At 52.9% G+C, this 25575-nt stretch overlaps 8 protein-coding genes across 8 annotated transcripts; 2 read left to right on the top strand and 6 right to left on the bottom strand.

Annotated features, from left to right (window-relative positions):
• Positions 1 to 1236: 1236 nt before the first annotated feature.
• On the bottom strand, positions 1237 to 3056 carry COCMIDRAFT_92194 (uncharacterized protein; the record flags this gene model as incomplete). Its single annotated transcript, XM_007688594.1, has 3 exons — positions 1237 to 2287; positions 2368 to 2666; positions 2808 to 3056. 3 exons carry the CDS (start codon positions 3054 to 3056, stop codon positions 1237 to 1239), a joined length of 1599 nt encoding a protein of 532 aa, XP_007686784.1.
• A 472-nt stretch (positions 3057 to 3528) lies between these two features.
• COCMIDRAFT_35684 (uncharacterized protein) lies at positions 3529 to 4895 on the bottom strand (the record flags this gene model as incomplete). Its single annotated transcript, XM_007688574.1, has 3 exons — positions 3529 to 4016; positions 4070 to 4716; positions 4762 to 4895. The coding sequence occupies 3 exons, from the start codon at positions 4893 to 4895 to the stop codon at positions 3529 to 3531; spliced, it is 1269 nt and encodes a 422-aa protein (XP_007686764.1).
• Positions 4896 to 7688: 2793 nt separating this feature from the next.
• COCMIDRAFT_92192 (uncharacterized protein) lies at positions 7689 to 8598 on the top strand (the record flags this gene model as incomplete). Its single annotated transcript, XM_007688593.1, has 2 exons — positions 7689 to 7747; positions 7800 to 8598. 2 exons carry the CDS (start codon positions 7689 to 7691, stop codon positions 8596 to 8598), a joined length of 858 nt encoding a protein of 285 aa, XP_007686783.1.
• Positions 8599 to 9601: 1003 nt separating this feature from the next.
• On the bottom strand, positions 9602 to 12623 carry COCMIDRAFT_4233 (uncharacterized protein; the record flags this gene model as incomplete). The annotated part of the gene is made up of 2 exons (XM_007688555.1): positions 9602 to 11598; positions 11651 to 12623. 2 exons carry the CDS (start codon positions 12621 to 12623, stop codon positions 9602 to 9604), a joined length of 2970 nt encoding a protein of 989 aa, XP_007686745.1.
• A 1505-nt stretch (positions 12624 to 14128) lies between these two features.
• Positions 14129 to 16414, top strand: COCMIDRAFT_92211 (uncharacterized protein; the record flags this gene model as incomplete). The annotated part of the gene is made up of 6 exons (XM_007688592.1): positions 14129 to 14249; positions 14310 to 14835; positions 14924 to 15138; positions 15207 to 15485; positions 15580 to 16281; positions 16344 to 16414. The coding sequence occupies 6 exons, from the start codon at positions 14129 to 14131 to the stop codon at positions 16412 to 16414; spliced, it is 1914 nt and encodes a 637-aa protein (XP_007686782.1).
• Positions 16415 to 16813: 399 nt separating this feature from the next.
• Positions 16814 to 18995, bottom strand: COCMIDRAFT_92075 (uncharacterized protein; the record flags this gene model as incomplete). Its single annotated transcript, XM_007688591.1, has 4 exons — positions 16814 to 16964; positions 17034 to 17260; positions 17389 to 17555; positions 18944 to 18995. Coding segments are annotated over 4 exons (597 nt in total), but the record flags the coding sequence as incomplete, so codon positions are not given.
• A 2418-nt stretch (positions 18996 to 21413) lies between these two features.
• On the bottom strand, positions 21414 to 22873 carry COCMIDRAFT_35679 (uncharacterized protein; the record flags this gene model as incomplete). The annotated part of the gene is made up of 8 exons (XM_007688573.1): positions 21414 to 21447; positions 21522 to 21947; positions 22011 to 22154; positions 22215 to 22252; positions 22310 to 22328; positions 22391 to 22545; positions 22639 to 22732; positions 22860 to 22873. 8 exons carry the CDS (start codon positions 22871 to 22873, stop codon positions 21414 to 21416), a joined length of 924 nt encoding a protein of 307 aa, XP_007686763.1.
• A 1109-nt stretch (positions 22874 to 23982) lies between these two features.
• Positions 23983 to 24351, bottom strand: COCMIDRAFT_25287 (uncharacterized protein; the record flags this gene model as incomplete). Its single annotated transcript, XM_007688568.1, has 1 exon — positions 23983 to 24351. The coding sequence occupies one exon, from the start codon at positions 24349 to 24351 to the stop codon at positions 23983 to 23985; it is 369 nt and encodes a 122-aa protein (XP_007686758.1).
• Between the last annotated feature and the right edge of the window lie 1224 nt (positions 24352 to 25575).

The raw sequence follows: 25575 nt of genomic DNA, 5'->3' as shown, positions 1-25575 counted from the left end.
TTGCAATAGCGACCATGGTTCGCTCGCGGGAACTATAATGGCTGTAGTCGTGGACTGCACATGACGATGACAAGTGAGCGGGGAGAGTCTTGGAGAGCAGAATAGGCAGGTCTCTCGCTACTCGAGTCTGTGCGGAGTGGAGATGTGTGAATCAGCCAGTGTGCTCGCGGCATGATTGGCCACGGGTCCGGATGATGAGAGTGAAGGCCGGAGCATCCATGAAAAATGCCTCTTTGGGCACAACATGGGGATTTCGCCCAGTGTGAGCAGGGCAGCAGTGGGAGGTGACGTAGCAGGTGATGCCTGCAAGCGACACTTGGCGGCGGACGCAGCTATGTCCGTGGACTGTAGTATACCTTGATCCTGCTTTCACACGCTGATGCAGTCACACGGCCCTGCAAGTTCAGACAGGGTTGCCGGCACGTGATGTTGACATGCACTTGCTCGTGCGTTGTTGTCTTTGCCGAGCGAACACACATCGGTACGCTAGAATCGGGTTTTCGCTGTAGTACATGTGCCGAGTCAATACGAGCACATCATCGCTCGGCTTCCGACCTGATCGCCAGCGAGGCGGAGTCTTGGGAGTTCCATGGCGTTCGACGTCGCGAATGACAGTGTCAAGGCCGCCATTGAGGTACATTTGCCGTGGGCCTCGGCTTGGCGCAAGGCCGCGGGCTAGTTTCCGCTCCGTCATCTGATCTGTACCCTGGCCTATAGCAGCGCAGAAGTCGTCTGTCACAGCCTAAGGCCTTGAGTAGTTTGCCGTTGTCGCATGGCGGTCAGATGTGTAGTCTGCCTGGACCCTGAACAAAGCCGGTTAGCAGTCAGAGTATAGCGGGTGGGCGGCGCAAGGTACCCCACAATTCCCCAGTATACCCCAGACTAGCCGCCATGTGACCAAATGCCACTTTTCAACGTCAATCATCACCGGTCGTGTGATGGCTTCCATTGCATGCGAGCCAGCCGGTCGACGGGAAAGGCCCGCAACCCAATCTGTCAGCAATCCCCCGGATTCACATGCGCCCATGTTTATCCGGACGTGAGCGCCGCAGCCATGAGTCTATACCTCGGACTTGACCTGGTAGAATGATATAGTGCTGTGCAGGGTAGGATAATGGAAAGTTTTTGAAGGCTGAGTAAGCCCACTCCAGCAAATGCATGTTACCAGCATGCTCTGACATACTATACAATTCATACACACATCCAATGCACGCACCTTTTTTTCCACCATGAAACTTATAGCTTCCCGCCGATCCAACCGCCTAGCCACAGAAATCCAGGTATTGCAGCCGCGGCAGATAGTCCTCCCAGTACCGCTGCCATGGTCGCCCACCCATGTGCTTCAACAATGAACCCAGCTAGCAAAGGCCCGGCCATAGAGCCTCCAGCAAACGCCATATTGAACAATGCATAAGCTTGAGCAAATGCACCGCCTTTCCCAAACCCAGGCCGTCCGCTTGCAATCAACTTCCTCTCCTTTGCTTCTGCCACGGCTGAAATCTCAGCCATGACAGGCGCAAACGTCATGCCAATGAAGAGCCCTGTGATTGCCAACAATGCACATAGAAGTACCTTGTCCCTGATTGTATTCTCCGTGACAAAACGCAAGCACACCAGCGGCGGACAGCCGCATAAGAACCCGGTGACGACAATGTATCGTCCGCCGTACTTGTCGCACAGCCAGCCCCACAATGGCGCGAGAAAACTCGGAATGGCAATGGGAAGGAACAACAGCGCCGCACCCGTTGCTGTCCAGTTGAACGTCTTTGCAGCGTGAATGGCGAGAACCGAGTCGAATGCCGTCAGCAAGAGCGCCTGAATGAGTGCGCAGAATAGCGAGGCAAGCAAGCGTCGGGAGTAGAGCAGTGATACAACGGGAGGAAGGCGATCCCGCAGCCGCCGTCGAGGCGGTCCTTGCCGCTGCATTTCGAGCTGGCTTGCTTCCGACTGGACTGGCGCTTCGGAAGCATCTGATCCCTCACTTTGTGGTGTAGCGTCTCCACCTAGGCTGTCATGCGCCTCGACTGGTCGCCGTCCTATCGCACTGGCATCCCATCTTACTGCCACCTTCTTTTCCACAAGGAGCAGTCGAAGAACCACGTCCAGCCCAATTAGTGCGTAACTCATGCCGAAAACAGCATTGTAGCCAGCGTGATCATACACGACACCCCCCAGAAGCGGAGATATCAGCATACCCAGCGACATGCCCGTCGACAGCCACCCGGACGCTGTGGCAAGCTGATCCTGGGGTACCGTGTCAGCCAGCAACGCAAGCCCAACAACCCACCTACACCATGGTCAGTCACCTAACCCTCTCAAACCAATCACGGAAATAAAAACGAAAAACCAAAAAAAACGTCTCCTTACACCACAGCCGCCGAAGCACCTTGTAACACACGCCCCGTAATCAGCACACCAATCGAACTGCCAAGATTCAGCAACACGGTCGACCCCAGCAAAACCAGCAAGCCCACAAGCAGCGGCATGCGCCGGGACGACCCGTGGTCAGCAAGCCAGCCGCACACGGGCGAGCATGCAAGAAGAGACGCTCCGTACACGGCCACGAGCACTGAGACCCAGTACTGCACTCGATCTTCGTCCACGTGGCTGTGCGACGAGATGGCAAAGGGGATTACGGGCACGATGACGCCGTAGAGAAACATGTCCTTTTTTGGACATGTCTAAATTAGCTCTAGCGCTATGTGTGATGGGTTGTAAGGTTTGAGATTTTGAGATTTGACATGTAGCAGTGGTTGGTAATGGTAGTGATATATTTGGGGGAAAAGGGGGGGGATTGGATGACTTACGGTGAAGACGGCCAAAGTCACGGTCCCAATGATAAAAGTGTCTGAACTTCTGTATTTGAGGAGAAAAGGGGGCTCGGATCCACGCTGTGTGAACCATGATGACCATTTTCGTTGCGATATCTTCGCCGCATCTTTGCCAGCGCTATGTTGAAGTGCAGGGGTTTTTTCCGCGTAGCAAGTTGCTTTGTATTGGTGGTGGCCCGCAGATATTGGATCGTGTGGCGGGTTCGTTGCTGGGCTCTTTTCCATGTTCCTAGATTTTATTTTATTTTTTCCCCTCAACGTTGAAAGGGAAAAAGAGGAGAAAAGAAGGAAGGGAAAAGAGGGGTTCAGGTACGTTTCTTGATGCCGCCCTGTTGTGTGTGTGAATTGTTCAAAGTTCAACGTTCGTCACTGGTTTGCGCGGGAGATCCAATCAGTAGTGTCTATCTCCCGGACTCCGCATTGTCCGCAGGTCCGGGCCCGATTCCGCATCATGATCCACAATTGTGGGGATCAATTCCACGAAGTTCTATGCAACATCGGACTTTCTCTCGGGACTATCATGTGTGTGTTTATGTTGTAGTACTGTGAATACATTGTATTCATGCTGTTGAAAGTGATGTTGTGAGTGGCGATTCGTTTGGCATGTTACTTTTGTTTATTGCAAAGTAGCGATATGTACAAGATCCAACTCAGCGGACGTAATTCCTAGGTATGAACAACTCACTTACATTTTCCATCAACCCCGATGTTGCATTGCATACTTCCTTGAAAATCTCGAGTGCAATGCTACCCAAAACGAAGACGCTCTTTGACGTCGATAAACTGGCATACCAGGATCTGAGGCGCGGCATCGCGTCATCATGCACATTTCCACTGTCAACCCTGGCCCAAAACTAACGGCAACCACGTCGTCTCTACCCGGGCCCAAATGTCTCATATTGTCAAGTACGATGAGTACGGATGCGCTCGAAGAGTTGCCATAGCGTTTGTAGACGTCGAGCGAGGCTCTAATGTGGTCATCAGTAAGACCGAGCGAGTCTTTCGCGCCATGCAATATAGCAGCACCCCCGGGATGAATTGCCCAATCAAAGTCTGCTGGCATCCGAGGCAACGGTACTATATTACTAATAGCGGCGTTGGATGCGTTGCAGAGTTGTTGGAAAATCGGCGCAATAGCACTGATTGCTGCTTTGGGAACATCTTTAGTAATGCTAGCTATCAAGCCTGAAATCAGAGTCAGTTTAACAGTATTCATGTAGAGAGCACGGAGTACCAACCATTTTTCCCAAAATTATAAGACATGAAACTAGATGTCCCCGGCGACACCATGCTTGCCCACTCTCTCAATTGGTAAACGGGGGCTTGAGACGGAGCCAATGCAAGCTCGTTGCACACTACCAGTGCGGCAGCGGCGTCAGAGAACAATGCGGGTGCTATACGCAGCGTCTCATCTCCGCCTTGCAAGATGTTTTGTATCTCTGCCCGAAAGAAGAGACTACAAATTTCGCATGCGACAACGAGGACTCGTGCCTTTCGTTTCTTGAGCGATGCAGCGGCGGCAATGTCGGCGGCTGCTCGCAGTGCTGAGAGACCTCCTGCGCAACCCACGCCCTGGACAAGAATGCGCTGGACATCTGGCCCCAGCCTGAGTTTCTCGCACACAAAGAGGTCGTAGCCCGGATTGTCAGAATTGGTGCATGTCACGGCAACAATGTGTGTAATCTCTTGCGCTCCAATTCCGGCTTCATGCATTGCCTTTTCACACACAGATGCAGCGAGACTGACGCCTGCGGTACGAAAGTCATGGGATATCGAGTTGAGAGTTGGTGGTGTGGCGTCTTTTTGGGTCCATTTGGTATGGTCAAAGACTGTTGGACGGGAAGTGATCTGTGTCTTTGTGTTGAAGCTAATAAGCTTTTTCACGCTGTATACGTGAGAAGATGTGCTTGGAATTCTGAACTGTACTGACGTTGGCGAAGAGACGTGCTCAGGGTATAGACGCTGAAGGAATCCCTCAAAATCATCCTGCCCGATTGCATACTCGGGGTACTGGTGGCCTAAACCGGTGATGTACACACCATCGTTGTTGCTCCTACGTATCATACCGATGATTGAAGACAGGCGTAAAATGGGATGATTTAGGTGCTGATGGAACCGGGCGATCAGATCGTTGACACAGTAAGCCTGGCAACTTTTCCATATATTGTATATCTTTTCCTACTCCTCGGCCCTTACGTCGTGGCTTCTCAAGTCGCCGTTTAGTGCCTTAGCCTAGGATCCGGTAAATAGGGTGTACTGTCCAGTTATGCTTCCAGGTTCCCAATACTCCTGCGTAGGATCGCGGTATACTATCATGGACCCTCAGCCTTCAGTTCGTTCTGGTGAAAGAGTCATGTCCGGCAGCGACAGCCTTGAGCGTGCCTGGGATGGGATTGGTGATGCGCCAGTAACAACACGATTAGGATATGGTATCCTGAGCTCTTGATAGGGTCGGGGACATGTGGATAGCACATGGCACTGCCGAAACGGCCGTATCGTCTCCATCGCGAGGCCGGTCCTGCCGGAATTTAAGTCCAATGAGGTCTAGGAACCGCGTCTGCAGTTCTTAGCTTTGCGCCATTGATGAATAGGAGTGCAGCAAAAAGCCATGAGAAGGCTGTGTAGTACCCAAATGCGTCTCGTTGTCTTGGGATAGAAGTTTTAGCGTCTATGGCGTCCACTTCTACCTAGACACCCTCATTTTATTCCAAAGTACTGACCAATGGTAGCTCTAGGTGGATGGATTGAAGTTCTGGCCCTTATTTCTGAATACTCAATGGCATCCATGAAAAAATCCGCTGCGTCATTGAGTAGTCACAAATCTCAATCTCACAGCCTTGGTATGTGGACTTGTTCGTACAATCCAACGTCGCCGTACAAATCGATCATCTTATCGGTCAAGAGATCGATCCTTCCGCCCCCATGACCCCACCACGGCTTACTTATCAGCTGAACCAACACATCTGTGCAGCCACGCCCTATTTGCTCGTGGAGGTCGCCGACTGCTGATTACGGGCGCCTGAAAAGCGGATATGCGATGAAAATGAGGGTAAAAAACCAGTATAGGCTGAACTGAGCGCCACAAGAGTAGGACGGCCAGAGAAAGTGCTGGTAATTGGAAATCGACAATACACCCAAAAGGCAACCGGGAAATGCCCCACCTAGCGGATATACGAGCAATGCGCAAGAAATCATGGGATGATGAGAGCGCGAAAGGTTCAAGAGGCCCGCTCTAACAGTCCCATCTTGCTCGTACGCACTCGTCTCGCCAGCGAAAGATCAGCAGCCTTGATGCCAAGTTGGCGGTTCACGGGCCGAAGCGCTTAGTACGCATGCATCTTGCTATACAGACGACATACCTTCCCGAAGCCATTGCCTGCGTTACGGCAGCCATGCCGCACAGAAGGTCATGGGAAAGATCGGAACATGCAGAAAGCATCCATGGAATTCAGGAGACCGCTCAAGGGCTCATCGGGTAAAAGTATATCGCGGTCCGGATAAAGATAAAAGACATCGGTGTGCCGATGTGGTAGGTAGGTAGCTTGATACAAGCAGCCCCCCTACCCATACCTATAGCTGCTGCATTATGGTCATCATCGACAACCATAACACAATATGACGATCGCCACTTTGTAGTCGTAGATCTCGCCCGCGGCCAACCGTTCCCACCAGCAGCCACGCCACCGCATTGTAAGATTTTTTTCTCTCGTTATCAAGTCTAGATTACCGCTCGTCTGCTCGGCAAAAGAAATTCGTATTAGACCATTTGTTGGAGCGGTGCCCGAAGGGCCCGAATAGGAACCTAGAATAGCGCTTGCTCACCTGCATACTTACGGCGCAGCCATGGTATGCTGTGTCAGACGGTATGTTACTAGATCGAGTGCTTATGCCCACTGGCAATGAGTTTCGGGTTTATTGGCTCTTGAATCATCGGTATGTGTGTGCATTCGTGCTGGGGAGGGGGCGAGCTGTACATGCTCAGTTCCGCGGGGGTGTGGCAAGGTCGGGATCGTAGAGAGATGGGCAGAGAGGGCAATGATGTGTGCTTGAGGAGAATGCACACTTATTGTTTGAGGCAGTATCGAACCAATGTTGTAGGGTTTGGCGAGTGATGACAGATCGGATGCATGCTTCCTGCAGACTGTAAGCCAGGGCCTATGATTGTGGGGTACTGCACGTGACATTGCGATAATGCTACTAGCTACATGCAGGCGGCTGGTGGCGTGGATAAGACGTTGAGTATGCGCAAACATGTGGCCTTACTTTACATTAGCATTCATCGTATTCGCAAACCAGTCTTGGCTGGCACTGTCATGCTGGGGCCACTTGGACCAAAAATAAAATACTCTCTCCGTAGTACCGAGGTTGGGGCGACCGAGCAGACCACGCCATATGAAAGGTCAAGACATCGATAAAAGTCTTGGACTGTTTCGGGCCCTCTTGGATGGGGTTTTCGGTGCCACTGTGAATTCCGCACCGTCAAGCAGAGCGTAATCTGTGTAGGATCAGCCTTGTTCTCGGGCTTCCGTAGTATCCGTGCTTCGCGCAATGCTTTCCTAATCGGGATTACTGCGTCGCAGGCCTCCGACTAGGCGCAAATGTGTTGGAAAACCACTCGCGAAAAGGCATTCTTTGCAGGTTAGTGCTTCCCGTGATCTGGCGTGAGGCTCACCTCTCAAAATTTACTTAATTATGCGTCGCCGCCAGCTCTCCCTATGGGCTGCGTAGAAGAAGGAGTGGTGTGAATTCTGAACGGCTTGTCCCGGCCCACAGAGAAAGGACGGCATCTATCAACGGCCGCGATAGGAAGGGTGTGCAAGCATATTACCATCGCTGACCATGCTCCGACGGAACAACATGCACGAGTCACACGCATCAACGAATAACGATTTCCTTCCAATTCAATCTGAAAGACAGTGAGAGCAAGACAACATTTGAATCCTCTGGCGGGTGCTGACTTACCAGAAGCATGGACAGGAGGGCCAGTCCCCCTAGTAGAGACAGCAGTGTTATGAACATATTCTCACGTTTGCCACGTGAGCTCCGCAATCGCATATACATTTTCTGCTTTGAAGGAAGCTATGACAATGAAGTTATTGTGCGCCGCGCTGCCTTGGGCAGGACGTACCGCTTCACTCACCTGATTCGAGAACCTTGCGGCCAATACTCATACCGATGGATCGAAGACCCTGTTTCAGCCTGTTTGAGCAAAAAAGGCTGGGACTTCAATCTTGCACGGGAGATGTTAGAGTGCTATTATTGGACACGCACTTTCAAGTTTGCTCATCACGAGATGTGCCTGCTTGAGCCATTCCTCGGCACGGATGGCTTTGGCTTTGGCATGACCCCAGCCGTCTATGCACGACGGTTACAAATACAGATTCAGCCTCTTCTTTTTGCCTTTTTATTGCCCGATAACCGGAAGATTGAAGAGCAGCGGTTTTGTAGTGCCATCGAGGCGCTCGGTATGATCCAGACAGCGCGAACCGAAATTGCAATCGAAGTAGACTTGGGACAGGCGTCGTTGAGCGACGCTGATTACGAGCATTTTCTGGATGCTGCCACAAAGTTTACTATTCAAATACAGAGCTTAGTGGATGCGTTGAAAAAGAAGGGGCTGCGTATCTCCCTCCGGGTCATTGGATCCCAACTTCAGTTTGAAACGAGGACGAATGCTTCCGAATCGATGGCAACTAGCAGCGCTGCACTGAAATCACCGGCATTACCGATGTCGCAACGGAGCTTCCATAAAGCTTTGAGGTATTGATCAGTCATCCATTACGAGAGGCTATGCTGGTTACGGCTCATTCCATCTGCCGAGTGGGCCCCCTGTCGCATGCCATCGGCAAGGCCCTGAATCCGGATCCAGGACACCTGTTCCGAAAAAAACCATCGACAAACACTCAAGCAACATCAGCTTCGACGGCAAAGCCCACTATTGGCTTTACCTCAGTGGGAAGTACAACACCCACCATGCCCTTTCCATTAGAAGCACGATAACTTTATGTTTCAAAAATTGTAATTTTCATGGCCGAAGGGGAAACGTAACATTACGAGTGAGGAATAGAATGCATGTGCACGCGGTGTACACAAAAGGAGTATAGGCGCAAATACATGTACGGGCTCTTTTTTCGCATGCTCTTATCTTGAGCTGCGCCAGTAGTCCCGAAATGGATGCATAATATGGCATAAATTATCTATGGTCACTAAATACCTAATAGTGTGGTTTAGTTGGAGCGGGGTTTTCGGGAATGTCCTCAAGTAGACTGCTTGTATCTTTTTTTTACGATGCCAAGTTCTAATGATGATACGTAGTGTCTTGGTGCTCAATCGACGAATATAAGAAATGACTCATAGATCATGGAACACATTTTCTTTCAATATTGTAAACGCGCGGTCAAGGTACAAAACATGTAAGCGGAAGAATGTAACGAAGATGACGACTACGGACGGGTGGCGCAGTGGGTTTTCTTCGGGATACCAATATTCTTTTACCAAGATGCTAAGCAGTCCGCGAGGTCAGGGGTTTTAAATCTCTCCCGCTCTCGAATGACAAGTAATTCCTATATCTTGAAGAGTACTCTAGGATTGAAAAAGGGTTTCTTCTAATATTCTGATTATTAGTAAAGAGTTTTCAAGTTTTAGCGCTGAAGAAGCTTTCTCAATTGACTACTGCACTCTTTTGAAGACAAAAATTACTGCATCCAGCTACTATAGCCCGTAATAGCTAATACAACAACTATCAAGGAAAATGACAGATTCATTCAACATCAGGTCGGATGCAACTCAAGTTGCCAAGATTTCAGGACCCTCTCAGATAGGAGTCGATCGGGATGATCAGGCCTACGGACTTCCCGTTCCATTCCAACTACATATTCCAGCAACTTGACGGCTTCCTTGACCTGTCCATTGGCGTGGTATGCTCGTGCGAGCTCATGCTGCGACGATAGCCGATCGGGATGATCAGATCTGTAGATCCTCTGTTTTTTTCTAACCACATATTCTAGGAGTTTGACTGCCTCCTTGACCTGTCCATTAGTGTTGTACGCTGCTGCAAGCTCATGCTGCGACCCTAGTCGATCAGGATGGTCTTTTGCGAGCACTTCTGTACATATGCCGACGACGTGTTCCAGCAGCTCAACTGCTTTCTTGATCTGTCCATTGATATGGTATGCTCGTGCGAGCTCATGCTGCGACGATAGTCGATCAGGATGGTCTTCTGCTAGCACTCCTGTTCTTACAACATGTTCTAGCAGCCTAATCGCTTTCTTAGTCTGTCCGTTGGTAAGGTACGCTCCTGCGAGTGTTTGCTGCGACGCTAGCCGATCAGGATGGTCTTCTGCGGTTACTTCTATCCTCACAATATGTTCTAGTAGCTTGATTGCTTCCTTGACCTGTCCATTGGCGTGATATGCTTCTGCGAGCGCGTGCTCCGATGCTAGTCGCTTCGGATCGCGCTTTTTGAGTGTCTTCCTGTGTTCACACGACTGTCCAAACCATCTCACTGCTTCTTGAATCCTCCCGTCAACATACAGACAGTGTCCTACTAAGAGACACAGCTCCGACTTGTCTTGCATCGAAGAGACTTGGCTGTTCTCGAGCAGCCGCAGCGCATGTGGCAGATATGCCCTCCATTTTGTCCGGTTTGCATAGTCGTCCGAGGGGAAGATGCGGGCTAAATGTCTGATACCCTTCTCCATCACCCTTCTCGTGTCGCTGTACTGCCTGACCCAAATTCGGGTCGCTAGATGTACTAGTCGATGGATGTCATACTCGTCTTCATTCTCTCGTTTTTTGAGAAAAGAGTATGCACAGAGCGTGCCAATAGCGTCTGCCATCCGCACCCTGGACCGCGCTCTCGGCAGAATAGACCGCGGTATCGCTTTCCACTCGATGCACGACATGAAATACAGCAGCTTCACAGCTACCTTATCGCGTGCACGGATCTGACTAAACGATACTACCCATGTTGTAGCTACTGCGTTTGCGGTGCCTTTGTACTGGGCGTCATTACGGAACTCTCTGCTCATGAGCTTAACAAGGTCTAGCTCTGTACTGTGTAGCAGCCGCAAGTACTCTCTGATAGATACCCCATTCCTGTTAAGATAAGCAGCTGCCTGTGCGATGGCCAAAGGCAGGTACACCAGCTCGTCCAACAAGTCTGTCGTAGCGACACTATCGCTAAGGAGCTCCTTGCTGATCAGCGATTTGGTCAAAAAGGCAGTTGCGTCTTGTCGGTTCATCGCGCCAAGTTCTAACATATCACTGCCTGTCAGCTTCCCTGCTACGTCTAGCGTGCGTGTGGTGAACAAGGTCACGCCCTCTTCGTTCTGTGGCAAGTAGTCGACAATGCCCTTCGATTGAGCACTGCCGAAAACAATGTCTGCATCATCAGCGTTGTCAACGATCAACAGCCACTTCCCTGCCTGCGCCGTGCCCAGATACCGCTTGAACTGCTCTTTCACATCGTCCTCGCCATCGGCCACGTTAGGTACGCCAAGCAGTCGTACTACTTCAGTGCACGCCTGCTCAAAGGTCTCCATGCTCAGCGCAGGCATCCAGAAAATGGACACCTCGGACCAGCGCTCTTTCACCATGTACGCCAACTGGAGTGCCACCTGTGTCTTGCCCGTGCCACCTAGTCCAGCAATCGACATCTTGTAGCACACTCTGTTGACTATGAGTTTCTGCGTCAACTTGTCGAGCTCAGTCTTTCGCCCAACGAAGGACTTGTTAGGGAGGAACGGAATGGAGTAGATTGCCTTCTCTGTCTCACTATTAGCCACGCTGAAATATAGGCAACAAATGGCTATACCAACTCTGTGCGCTCTGAATCGCCTCTTCCGCTGTCCGAGTCTTCGCCACGGCAGCTAGAGGGATCGCGGATAGTACATCTTTTGCATACGCTGCCGCGATTCCCGCCGCGTACGGCTGCCATGTTTTATTCTTATGCGAGTCCGCATAGTCGCAGATGCCACGAATAACAAGGCAGGGGAAGCTGTTCATTAAGCCCGCCGCCTCCATCTCAAAGCAGAGCACCCCGCCGAGCTCTGCGCTAATCTTGTCTCGCTCCACCGCATTCTTTATCACCTGGTTCCCTGACGCGATCGTCCCGTAATGAGACACTACCTCCTCGTCGCGTGCCTCCCGAACTTTGTGGTGATCTGTCTTGCATCCTTCCCATGTCTGCCCACCCTCGTGGTCGTACCCCACGTCAAACAAGATGTCGGGTCCTGCCTTGCTGCGCTGGAACTTGGGTATATTACGCTCCAGCTTGCTCATGTGCTCCAACATCCTACTCTTACCTAGGAATTCATTCGCTCGCACCTTCGTGACCGCGTTGAGGAGGATCTGCGGTGGCGCGTTGAGCGACCCCGTCCGCTCGAACCCGCTCGCCGTCGCCTTACCAGCGTCGTACTGCACTACTCCGCCGAACGTCTTATTAGGTTGGCTGACCACCACATCCCCAAGGCGGATGTCTGCCGCCGTACTGGGTACCCCTCCACCAATGCCGACCATCAGCCCGAATCGAATTCCCTTGAATGTAGCCTTCATCTGTGTCACCACGACTGCCGCAGGATTATTGCCAATACGCCCTGCCGGTAGACACACAATCGCGACGTTGTGCCCAACAATCGATCCTAGAGAGTATATGTTTTCATCGTTGTCGTCGCGCTCATGGTCTTCGTGCACTTCGTCCAGCATTTCCTCTGCCGCTGCCAGCTCGACCGGGAGTGCGCATACCCATCCTACAGTGTATTTCTCGTGAGACAGCCGGGGAAGCTGGGCCATTCGAAGCGGTTATTACGGGGGAGTATGAAGGGAGAGTGATGGTTGACAAGGCCTGACACTGCCGCGCTGGCAGATGTTGCCTACTGCTCAGCCTCATGGCGGCTTTGTCAGGCTCAACAGGCTGAGGTGCAGTCGTCCAGCAGTATGGCTGCAAGCAGGCTCGATCCGGCCTGCTATTGGCCGATCTTCTAGATATATTGGGGGCTGGAACTGCCATGTATCCCTACGGTCCAGCGGTAACTGTCAAATGACTTACCATGAAAATACTCTCGTCCACAGCCTTTGGTTCTCATCTTTCTCAGTGCATACCAAAAGTTGATTTTCTCAACTGCTCACCATCTTCTCCATTATCATCCGGCAAGACTTCGAAAGATGGCAGGTAGCTGAATATATCTGGGCTAGAAAGGGGCCATCTTTTCAGGGCCAAGCTCATCCCCCTCTTGAGCTACACACTCACTCTGCTCTCTAGGCAAGAACTGGGCTTGGGCTTTTGAGAAGTGCTATTCCGAACTTAGAGTAAGAAAAAGTACGGCGCTTGACTCCGATCGCAACAATATCTAAGATACGGAATATTTACCTCTGAAATCCATGCAACAACCTCCCTTTAGCTTAGCTTGATGACAGGGTTGAAACCCGACAACTACAGTTCATCTGGCAAGATGAATAGCAAAGATGATTATCTTGAGCTCTTATGTTAGCCGTGTAGAAAAAAAGACAAAGGCGACATGAGAATCAAAGCCAACTTGTAAGACGAACATGACACTGTAGCTGACGAAAATAAATAGAAAGATACGCTAGTAGATGGTTCAGTGTTGGTCATACAGCCGCAAAAGCATGTTAAAAGAACACTTACCTAAGACCCCCGCGTATTACCCCGGGCCCCGGACGTTCAGGTGGTACGAACCGAAGGGTCTGCGCTAGTGGTGATGCGATGTTATCGATTCATGCCAGCCTTCAATGAACGAGAGCACGAGTCATGTTTACATCTCAGGTTCTGACCATCTTCAACTCCGTGTGCAGTTCGCTTTCCTCTTGCACTCCCACTGGTATGATGTTGCTTCATGACTAGATTAGACTCAAAGAAAGAAATAGATCCCCACCGCATTCTCTACCTGGTATACAAATCTTAGGATATTAAAGAAACACTGCAGAAGAACCAGTCTCACACTTCGAAGGTCGTGCAACATTCCCCGTCTTCCCCGCAACCCCGCCGCCGCAGTCGGGAAATCGTCTTCCATCGTGAATTATTATCCGTAATGCATCCCAGGACACGGCAATGAGACATCATAATCTCTGCGAGTAAAAAGGTCGCCATTGGCCAAGCTCAAACGTAATAGCTCCTAAGACGGGCATGGGTTGCCTTGTGTACATGAAAGGATCCGGTATATAATTATTGAAAGCACACCATCCTAATCTACCAGACTCTTCCCACCAAACTTATCTCCCTCATGACCGAACTAGCCTATTCCGTAGAACCCATACCCCCAAACCCAAAGCGCCTGAAAATGTCTCCCTCAACGACCCGTAAACGCGCCATACGCATCGCAGGCTGCTCCGGCGGCTTCACCGACCGCTCAACCGCCATAACGCGTATGGCCAGCGACCCCGACGTCGACGTAGTAATGGGTATCATAACCCGCTAAGAACAAATCCTACAGAAAACCCATAAACTAACAGTATACACAGGCGACTGGCTCTCGGAAATGACAATGACCCTGCACGGCAGCGGCAAAGTCAAAAACCAAAAATCATCAAAACCCAGCACCACGACCACCACGACAAACGGATCCCAAACGCTCCAAGACCGCATGAAAACAGCAATGTACGCAGATACCTTCCTCCAATGCTTCGAGCCCGCAATCCCGCATCTCGTGCGCAACAAGACCAAACTCGCCGTCAACGCCGGCGCATCTGATACCCAGCTGCTCGCTGAAGTCGTTGTTGATCTTCTCGAAAAACACGGTGCGAGCCATTTGAAAGTCGCGTGGATAGAAGGCGATGATGTGACGGAGCAGGTGCAAAGTCTGATCAAAGATGGCGAGCAGTTTGAGAGTTTGATGCATGGGAAGAAGCTGGAGGAGTGGGGTATGGAACCTGTTTGTGCGCAGGCGTATCTGGGGGGGTTGTGTATTGCGGAGGCGTTGAGGGGGGGCGCGGATATTGTTATTGCGGGACGGGTGGCGGATGCTGCGCCGGTTGTTGGGGCTGCTGCGTAAGTCCTCATATTCTCTTTCTTTCTCCTTTCTTTTTGGGTTGGTTTTATATACGGGGAGAACGGGAGAGAAGCTGAGAGAAAACAGATGGTGGCACGACTGGCGAAACGATCAATTCGATGAACTCGCCGGAGCACTGGTAGCAGGGCATTTAATCGAGTGCTCGAGCTACGTTTGCGGGGGGTACTACTCCATGTTCAAAGACCTTATCAAGACGGGGAAGCATGTAAACATGGGTTTCCCAATCGCCGAGGTCGAATACGATGGCACTTTCAACATTGCAAAAGAGAAAGACAGCGGCGGTAAACCTTACCCTATTCCCCCCTATCCCTACAAAGTATATCTCATGTAACTAACAACGAAAAAAAAGGCTGCGTAACAATCGGAACATGCACCTCGCAACTCCTCTACGAAATCCAAGGCCCCCTCTACTACAACTGCGACGTCACCGCCAACCTCACCCACATCCGCATGCACCAAGTCTCCGAAGACGTCGTCCGCGTCACAGGCGTGCAAGGCCTCCCCCCGCCTCCAACCACGAAAATCGGTATTACCGCCCCGGCAGGCTGGCAGTGCGAATGGCACATGTACATGGCTGGTCTGGACATTGCTGAGAAATGCAAAGTGACTGAGGATCAGATTCGATATGGTAATTTTTTTTCTCCCCTTCCCCTCTTCTCCCTCTCCCCCCCCCCCCCCCCCTTCACTCCACCCATACTAACGTATGTTTACACAAAAAAAAGCAATGGGCAAAAACACATCCCGCTTCACAACCCTCCGCTTCCACGCCATCGGCTCCTCCCCCTCCAACCCCTCTTCCCTCGACGCCTCCACCGTCGACTTCCGCATCTTCGCTCAAACCCGTGACGCGGACCTCGTGCGCCCAGACGTCCCCGACGCATTCAACCGATGGTGTCTCGAAGTCTTCCTTCAATGCGCCCCAGGCCTCTCGCTCACAAACGACCTACGCCAGGTAGTGCCGAAACCGTACTATGAGTATTGGGTTGCGTTGCTGCCGCAGACGCATCTGCCGTTGCGCGTGCATAGTTTGTACGGGGAGAAGGAAGTGAAGGAACTCGAGGCGCCGCGGGTTACGAGGGAGTATTCGCGACAGCAGGATTCGTATGAGACTTCTGATCCGGTTGACCTTGCGGCTTTTGGTCCGACGACCCAGGCGCCGCTAGGGGCGATTGTGGCGGGGCGCTCGGGGGACAAGGCTGCGGATTGTAATTGTGGGTTTTTTGTGAGGTATGAGGATGAGTGGGATTGGTTGCGCAGTTTCATGACAGTCGAGCGGGTGAAGGCGTTGTTGGGGCCCGAAGAGTATAAGGGAGGGAGGATTGATCGGTTTGAGATTGAGGGGATTTGGGCGGTGCATTTTTTGTTGCATGAGCAGTTGGATCGAGGGTATAATGCTAGTTCCGAGATTGATACCTTGGGGAAGAGTGAGTTTTGTTTTTTTGTGTGTGATTTGAGAGAGGGGTGGTAAAAAGCTGACCAAAGATAGATGCCATGGAGTATATGCGGGCGAAGACGGTGGAGATTCCGACAAAGTTTTTGGAGAGAGGGTGGATTTGAGGGGGATTTACTGGCCAAGGGTAAGGTTGTGGAAAATGGAGTTATCAATGTGGTTGTTGAAGGTATCAAACGTATATCTACAAGCAATAATGACCATGTTCAGCTTAGCACCCAGCACCACAGACGAACACATAATAGAAGAGGAAGAAACATGAGAATCAGAATCTAGTCAATACAATCTATGAGAATGAGCCAACACTAACGGTTTGGTTGGCGACATGAAAGGTCCAGCCTCTCTATCCACGGTGAAACAAGGCGAAAAGAAGAAAGTAACAAAAAATCATCGCACCACCCTACGATATCCATTGACTCGTGTCATGTCATCGTTTTAACTCCATCTCAACATCATACCCAGGTCCTCCTTAACCACCTGCCCTTTAGTCCACAATCACGACATTCTCAAACAGCCGTATAGGACGTCCTCGGTGTAACCACCGGATCCCTCACCCACTTCTCAGTCCCATCAATAACCTTCTTCGACCCCCACCTCCTAGTATATGGCACCACCCACCTCCTAAACTCCACCATCATAGTCAAAAAACTCAGCAAGCTACCCGCACGTCAGCCTTATACTCACTCACCCATATCACAGCACAATCAAACATGCAGATGCACTCACAAAGCAAGTGTCTCAAACGCCATATGTACCCTCTTGATCGGACAAGTAACCCACACCGATTCTTTAGGCTGGCCACACACAGTGTGAGAATAATCGATGGTAGAAAGCGTGAGGGCTAGGAGCCACAAGTTTGCCAGGACGAACATCAAGGTGCCGAGATGGGGTATCGAGGATCTGACGAAGGTATAGTAGAGGACGAGGATGCATATGACGATGTCGATACAGGCCTGTTGTTTAGAGGTTAGCTTGAGAGGCCAAGGGCCGAGGTGGAAATGACGGGAGGAAGAGGTAGAGAGGGCAATGGGGAAGGGTAAGGGAGAAGAAGGATTGAGAAGTGAGGATGGAGATATCTTACCAGTATAGCCCAGAACTCTTTGAGCCACGTAATCGGAATTGTACGGTAGTAATGCATGACAATGCTGAAGACGATGATGCTGGATATGAGGTGCAGAAGATGCGTTAGCAGCTTTGCAATGGAGCGCTTAGAGCTAGGTTCTTCCAGTTCTGCGATGACAGGTTGCACTGGTGAGGCCACCATGATGGCTTTAAGACTAGTGAACAGTAATATTAGTAGACAGGGTAGAGGTGTGGTATGATGATGGGACGATAATGCGGATAGTGGGGATTTAGAGAGATGGAGAAAGTTGGCTGGGTAGAAGTAGTCCGATTGCTGTCGAGATGCTCTTGCCTGAAGCATGATGCGTGAGGCAGATGGCAGCAAGGGAAGCTGCTGCTTTGCTGTGGGCAAGTAGTTGCGATGGCGGCATCTCACGATATCATTCACGCAGGTACATGGCTTCCAGAAACAGCACAGGAATGAACATGGGCAAACCACAATCGTACGATAGAGCTTTCACACACATACATAGGACTAATATCTAGTAAATTAGAGTGTGGGCAGTGAAGTAGAGTGGAAGGCACCTTCACTTGCTTTCCAGCTTGGCAACTAAGAACATGCCGCACCTGTCATGGACAAATACACTCCTCTGTAGCAAACCAGCTTCGTGATATCATCATTATGCGCTAGTGTCGACAGGCAGTCTAAAGCAACGCTAAGGACTTTACTCGCACTTTGCAAAGGAAACCAAATCCGGCGAGTATACTAATCAACAAATCAACATGACCAACAAGTCATGACCACGATAGCGAATATGCCAGAGACTAGTGGGTGGCAAGAGAGCGTTGCATACCGAAGGAATTCGGCTAGACACGCTAGAAGAATAGACTAGAAGATGCACAACACTAGGTCCCGTAGAAGACGAACCATATGGGACCGGCTCACAAGCACTACTAAAACGCTAGACAGGCGATTTTTCATGGATGAAACCCCGGGATCTACCGTAGACTTGATGGGTGGACACGTACTATTCCCGGAGCTAGAAATAGGCCGTCTTGGACAGAGGAAAAGGGAGAGGGTAATACATACGTACCTCAGTGGCATGAGAGTAGGGCCGACCAAAGAGTGATCGCCAAAGCGGACCTTTGCCAGACATGTTCAACATGTCCATGGGACTCCCTAGTTCAAGAACGGGTTAGGTGATGATTATGGAAGAAGGGGTCCGAAGGCCTGTTCCATGACTAGTTTTGGACAAATGCCCCCCAGCTTCCAAGCCCGGATAGCACCACTGCCATGGCCTTGTTGGTAGCGCCGGTCGTTTGGAGGCGAAAGCGGGTCCTGACTAAGTGATGGTAAGTTCTTTGTCATGTATGACAGTATGCCAGAAACGAGTAGTGCAGCGGGGTATGGTATCAGGTAAGTTGAGAAGATGTAAAGTTGCTGGGTTTGAAAGCATGGTTCCTGCAATCCCCAGGTGCAGAGGGCAGCTGGGGAGAGGAGCTCTTCTGGCCCCAGCTTTGTCATCATTTGGGCGCGCGCGCGCGGGGGGTAAGGAACGAAGACAAGAGCAAACTTACCAGGCGGCTACAAGGCGTGTTGTGTGGTTGCGCGGTAGGAGCGGCCAAAAGTATAGTTGCTAAGACAAGCGGTGGGCTTTGATACGTCGTTGCAGTAGTCTCCTTGGGTTGGAGAAAGTATTTGGAAAGACGCGATGATGCGATGCGCGTGGACAAAGTTTATCCGACAGGGTGGTAAGGCAAGAGCGGCTGGACAGGCAGGGCAGTGGCACCGTGGGGTGGGCTGGTCGACGGCCGAACCTCTGGGCTGGTACGAGAGGGAGCTGAGGGGGGTGGGCTGGAGGCCGTGGTGAGTGGCAGCCAGCAGACATGGGCATTTTGTGTGCTGGCAAGTCACACCGGTGGTGTAGGAGGGTGGGAGCATCGAGTTTGTGTGATTCGAGGTGTTTAGGGCACGGTTCTGCGCAAAAGCAACGAGAGTCGGAGGCGGAGGCCCAGCATGGCAGAGTGGCGGTCAGAAGGTGGGCATGCCGTCTCCGTGGGGATGGTCTGCCGATGTCTCCCGGCCCAGTCGCCAATGCGTCGCCCACACAGAATACAAGGGCTCGACGATCGCTGGCTCGGTGTTGACTCTACAGGCTGGGGGGATGTCCGAAGAAGGCCCGGCTAATCGTTGGCGGGCTGCTGGCGGGCTGCTGGTGGGGCAATCCACGCCCATGCCATGCGTGACCTCTCCATGTCACCCGTACCTACTCTGCTAGCAGCAACTATGGCGGGCGTGACGCATCATTGCAGCTCAGAGTGAATGCCACTGTCTGCCAACGCCATTGCAACCAGGGACGGAGAGGGCTGTGTAGGTGCGCGTGAGTGCGCGCATGTGTGCGTGTGTGTCGGCGTTGGTGTCTGTATCTGTATCTGTGTCTGTGTATATGTCTGCATGTGCGTTGCCAACCTAAAGAGGCGCGCGCGAAACACGCCACGCATTCCTGCACGACCTTAATTTTTTCTTCTTCTTAAAACAGTCAGCGTGTCTGTGTCTGTGTCTGCGTCTGCGTCTGTGTCTGTTCCTTCGTTCGCGCGGGAGGGGAGGCGCGGGCGACGGGAGAAGCCTCGTCCGACCCACAGTGCCGGATCGCCAAAACAATTTCACCACCCCTCTGCCCTATACTACGTCCACCTAGTACATAATATATACTCTGCAAACTTACAATACACGTACTCACAGCCCTTGCCCTCGATAAACCTGCTCCCCTTGGCGCTGGCTGTTGGTGCAAGAGTCAGTCCCGTCTCGGAGATCTTGCTTGCATGTCAGTTCCATCGTGCAGCATTGCCCAGCAGACACCTGTTTGCCGTCATGCAGCTCGCTTGCACTCTCCATGCCATGGCATCGGTCCGCCATCCTGGCCTCTGCCCACCACGGCACCGCTGCGACACTTGAAACCCTACGCGCCCAACTTACCTCGAGCCCTCATGCCATGGCTGCCTTTTGGCTCCTGAAACATCCATCCACTCGGTAACGACGCGTGGCAGGCACATGCACACCACGCCTAGGTCCACCTCCGCGCTACCCTGGGTCCCAAATCATCTCTGCCCATGCACACGCCAGCCCACTGTCAAACTCACTCTAGAACAAACTCGACCCCGCGACATGGCCAGCTATTATCAATATATACTTATATATCTATTTTGTATACTGCCTGATCCGTGTCCAAAGTCGGAAACATCCCTCATCCCCGTCGCCCACTAACAAAAACACGACTATGCTCGTCAACGAGCTGAAGAACCATAAAAAAAAAGGGCCCCAAACGTTGAAACCGGCGTCGGCCCAACATCCGCCTATACCGTCATGCCGAGCCACTTTGCCGCCAGGCATGCCAAACACACCCACGCTAGAAACCTTCAGACTGCCGGCCCAAGCTCGACAAATACACTACTACGACATGAATTTTGGGTCATAAGCAAACCGAGGTATCATATTCTTAAACATGCCGTAACGCCAGACTCGGGTAGTCGCCGCCAAAAGAAAAGGAAACAGAAAAAAAAATATAGAGGAAAAAGGTGAACAAACTCCAGTTTTTCCCATGCGCATCATGCATCATGGGGAGGTAGATAGCAAAAAGACGTCATGCAGGCAAACTGCACAGTTCGTAACAATGTGACATGGTAAACCATGAGGGCGGAAAACTGCCCCATGTTTACCGGCTCGCTCAAACGGCTTCGTCGGCCCGGCCTTGAGGTTCCCTCGGCCAAATGGAAGCGAAGAATGTTTTGCCGAATGCACAACATCCAGAAAGCGCCAAAAGAAGAAAACAATAACATCTAGGCGTAACGGGGCGTGGGTGCGTCGAGGCGTTGCGTAGAACTTCCGGGGCTTTGGCTCCAGACTAGTCGGTGCTGCCTGGCGTGGGTGGTGGTGGCGCCAAAAGGTGCACACTTCTAGGCACGCACACACACATACACATACACACACACACCGCTGGCCACACCATCCGTCTCAACGCAACGCTGCAAGCGTCGTACCCGCTTCTATTGCTGAGGGCGACGGGCAGTCCAAATGTGGCTGCAAAGCAAGCTATCAGCATAGGCCCAGTAACATCAAACAATTGGTGCGACGGGAGCGGGCGTGCTACTTACATGTTGTTGTACGCATGGATTTTCCGGTTGCAGAGTTCCCTGCGCACGCTCTCGACGATTGGCCGTACGTGAGCATTGAGGTCCCAATTGTAGACTCTGGTCAGAGGTGCAAAGGTTAGCGCCTCCAGGCCCTCGGTCAAGCCCAGGTTGTACCACCTGCCAATATCCTTCTGGTGCGGATCATTGGGCCATGTGTTGTAGGGCACGCGAATCACAGTCTCCTGGATATCAATGAAGCCGGCGGCCTGCAGGAGCTGCCGAGTGCGATGTTCGTATGCGATGGGGCGGAAAGCTCGTTGCGTGGCATCGGCCAACCAACCATACCACTTGCGGAGCATGCTGTCGGGAGGGAGCGTGTAGTCGTCGCAGCGGGGCTCCATGTCGATTTCAATGTGTTCTATCCAGCCCGTGCCTGGTTTGAGGTGACTGGACGCCCGTCAGCATGTGTGAAGAAAACGAAGCCGCAAGCAACGCGACAATGGTGCATACGTGTAGATTTTTTGGTACAGTTCTGGCCAGCTCTCGACGCTGCCGCAGGCCATTCGCAGATGGATCAGATCCCACGAATCCTCGCCCAGCGTCCAGGGGCTCTCGTAATCGCGTGGTACACGGAACCGCAGGTTCGGAGGGATTCTAGGGGGATTCGTCAGTGTCGGGTTCGGAAGCAAGCAGCATGTTTGTGGCGGAACGTACTTCTCGGGCTGGATGTTGACCAGATCTAATCCTAGGACCTGCAGCAGTCACGTCAGCTGTCTGGCAGCAATGCGTTGGATCTAGATTGGGCGCACCTCGGCGTTTAGGTACTTGCTGTTACCGTCGTGGTTAGCCTTGCGGGACGCAAATTGCAGGCTGCGGAACCCAAAACTTACTCGGCCATGTCAATTGCCCAGATGCCCGTCCCACAGCCTACGTCGAGGATGCGGGGCTGCAGATGTGGCTCTGAGGGGACGGGAGCCTGATGCAACTGGCCTCTCCGTGCTACGGCGAAAAACTGGTGGTAGATGTCCATACGATCCTTTTCTGGCTGTGGTGTCGCGTCAGCGTAAGGCAAGCGGGTAGGGTAGGCGGCGGTGGTGGTGATAGTGGTGGTGGGGGAGTTTGTTTGGTGGGTGCCTACCTCGTCGCACGGGTACATGTAGAGCCCTCTCCGGAAACCATGATACCAGCGGCCATTTTCCATGTAGTTGCTGTTCTGAGCGGGCACGGGCAATCTGTGGTGGGGGGGAAAGCACGGGTTAGCCGTCTGGCAGGGTAGCTTGGCCCAGGCCAGTGCAGGGCGCATTGCCGCCGGGAAATTGAGGAGGGTTACACGGAGCGGGGAGAAGGCGGTACACTCACCCATTCGATGTCATCGTGATCATTGGAGCGAACGGCGGTCGCTGAGCAGCCTCAGGGGCGAGGGGAGCTGGGGTTGGTGGGAGGACTGGCTAGAAGGGTGGTGGCTGCCGGTATATTGCTGCAGGAATTAGGGCGGTTTCTCGTTTGGTCGCCGTGTCCGCGCTGATCATGGGACAAGAGGCCACTTCTCGCTGCACGTGTCGCTGCCGACGGCGGGGTGGTGCTGCAGACGGGCAATCAGAGCAGAGAGGAGGGGGGAAGCGCAATGAGTAGGAAGGTGGTGGAGTGGACAGGCGAGAGAAGGGAAAGGGAGCGCCGTGGGTTTAGGCGGGCTGGCTGGCTGAGTCGTGGGCGTGGGCGTCGATGTCGTCAAGGCGGTCGTGGTCGATGTCGTCAAGGTCGTGTCGACAGGCAGGTTGGGAGGGTCAGAGGCCGGGATCTCAGGCTCAATCTCTAGGGCGAGAGCGAGGTGCGATGGGGACTGTATTTAAAAGCGAAACGGGCGCTGACGCTGGGGCTGGTCGACCAGACGCAGGCGTGCCGGCATGAATGCAAGAGGCAGTCCGAAGGCGGGCCCACCCATCTGCATCTTTGCACCTCTGGGACCCATCCGCGCCGTAGGCCATTAACAGGCCAGCTATTAATTAGGTGGCCTGTCCATGGCACTACGACAGCACGCAGCCCGCTACACGCTCGGAGCTGGACCCAACAGAGGATAGCCTTTTCCGGCTACCATAGTGGCGGGATCTCGCGCTTCGGAAGTGGACCCGTGCACTGACACTGTGGCCCTGTGAGCCCTCCCCAGCCGGGCGTGTGCTGGAGGGTTGACGAGCACCAGCCTGCCACCAATGCTCCACCGCAACTACGACGACGACGGCTACCAAGTACTACGCCCACGCCCACACCCACGCCTACCTACTTGCTGCTGCTATCCCGCCTAGTCCTCTGCCACCTTCTACGTAGTATTCTAGAGTAGCGGTGCCGCCGTCGTCAGATGCAGTCAATGGGCGCGCATGACACAGGACCATCCCATCCCCCTGCTGCACTCGCTCCCCCCCTCCCAAGCACCGCGAAGGAGCCACGCGACGCGTCTCGTCGTCCACCACGCTGTTACTGCTACTTACTACTGTGCCCTGCTGCCCGCCCCTCTCCGCCAGCCATGGGCCTCCACACCCACACCCACGCATACACTACACACCACCGCCAGCCCGCCAGCCTGCTTGTCTGTCTGCACAGGCGGCGGCCCTTCTATGCTGCGCCCGCCCTGCCTCGCATTGGCCTTGCACGCCCACTGCAGCGGTAAGACTGCTGCGCGGAATCCCGTGCCATGCTCCACTCCAGCGAATGGGCCGCCGCCAGATTCGCCGTGCCTTCTTGCATTTACCATGTGTGTGTGCTGCACGCCAGCTCCATGTCCTGTTGCTTCTGCGTGCTTGTCGTCTGCCCCTTTGGGTCCTTCCTGGTAGCCATGGCACCATCTGGCGCGAATCATACTGTGCTGCTTGCCCCGACCGCTCTTGCCGTCCGGCGCCCACTCCACCCCCATCCCATCCCCTCCCCTTTATGGCCGTCCGGCACGCTCTGCCCCCGTATTCCCATCACTACTCTGGTATACTACATACTCGGCACAAGTGACGCTTTCGCAACAAAGCCCGGCATGACTAGTAGCCCGGCTCATACGGCGCGGAAAGGATAATCTCCGCGGTCCCCAGCAGCACCTCAATCACCATGTTGCTTACGCGAGATGCCACTTCTGCCTGGTCTAGTCCTCTGCATCCTGAGGCGCGCTATACGCAACTCTATGCCCTCTCTCCTTCAGGCGCGTTTTCCGGTCCTCATGTATGCGCCCGCCGGACCAACTGTGCCACGCCCGCTAGCTCCCTCGACCCGGCCTCATTACGCACAAAAGTCCCTGGTCAACAGGTGCCTGCCCAAGGCACGCATTGCCATGCACGGCCACGACCGCTTCATGGGTGCACTTTTCTGTTGCAGCGCCGCGCGCCGTTCCGCTGCCCGTGTCGTCATTCGGTACAGGAAGGGTTACACAAGGGGGGGGGGTTTGTCTGCCGTTGGAGTCCCACCTTTTGGGTCAACAAGCAACGTACAAGCTTTGCTCTGCGAGTATGTACAACATCCAATGTTTGCATGTATGATTCTACGGCTAGGCGGATAAGGCACCAACATACACTCTTACTCTGCCAAGCTTATACAGCAGGTGGGCCGTCGCGGGCGCGGTTAGCATGGGCGTCCTGGCCTGCTTGTGTAAGTAGAGATGACGAGACCTCGCTAGCGACCGATGTCATGGGCACAGGCGCAGATCTCTGCCGCACGGTATGGTAAGCAGCATCGCCTTTGCACCCAAACAGCAACATATCGACGTTCCTTTGTCGATGCACCCAAGCTGAGCATTCTGCTTGGCTGACAAATTTAGTACCAAAAGCCCCGTGTGTGGGATTGGCCAAGCTATGCTCATGCAATCGGCGACACGGGTCATAGTCGATGCGCCGATGGGTGGTGCTAGAGTCGACTGCGCTCCCAGAAGGGCGGTTCGCCTAGGATCATACATGTTACTGGCTCTTAGCTGCCGTCCCCCTCAGCTGCGCCGCATGGAGAGATTTTTTTTCGACGGCGACGAACTGGATACTACGAGCAGCTAGACGGCGGCCATGCGCCCAGGTATCCAGTGGCATGGTCAAGCGCAATTGAGGGTCAACAA

The sequence above is a fragment of the Bipolaris oryzae genome, assembly GCF_000523455.1.
Source record: "Bipolaris oryzae ATCC 44560 unplaced genomic scaffold scaffold_44, whole genome shotgun sequence".
In the NCBI taxonomy this organism is placed as follows: Eukaryota; Fungi; Ascomycota; class Dothideomycetes; order Pleosporales; family Pleosporaceae; genus Bipolaris; species Bipolaris oryzae.
Note: the sequence above shows the minus strand (reverse complement) of the source record. Positions and strands in the feature narration are given on the sequence as shown.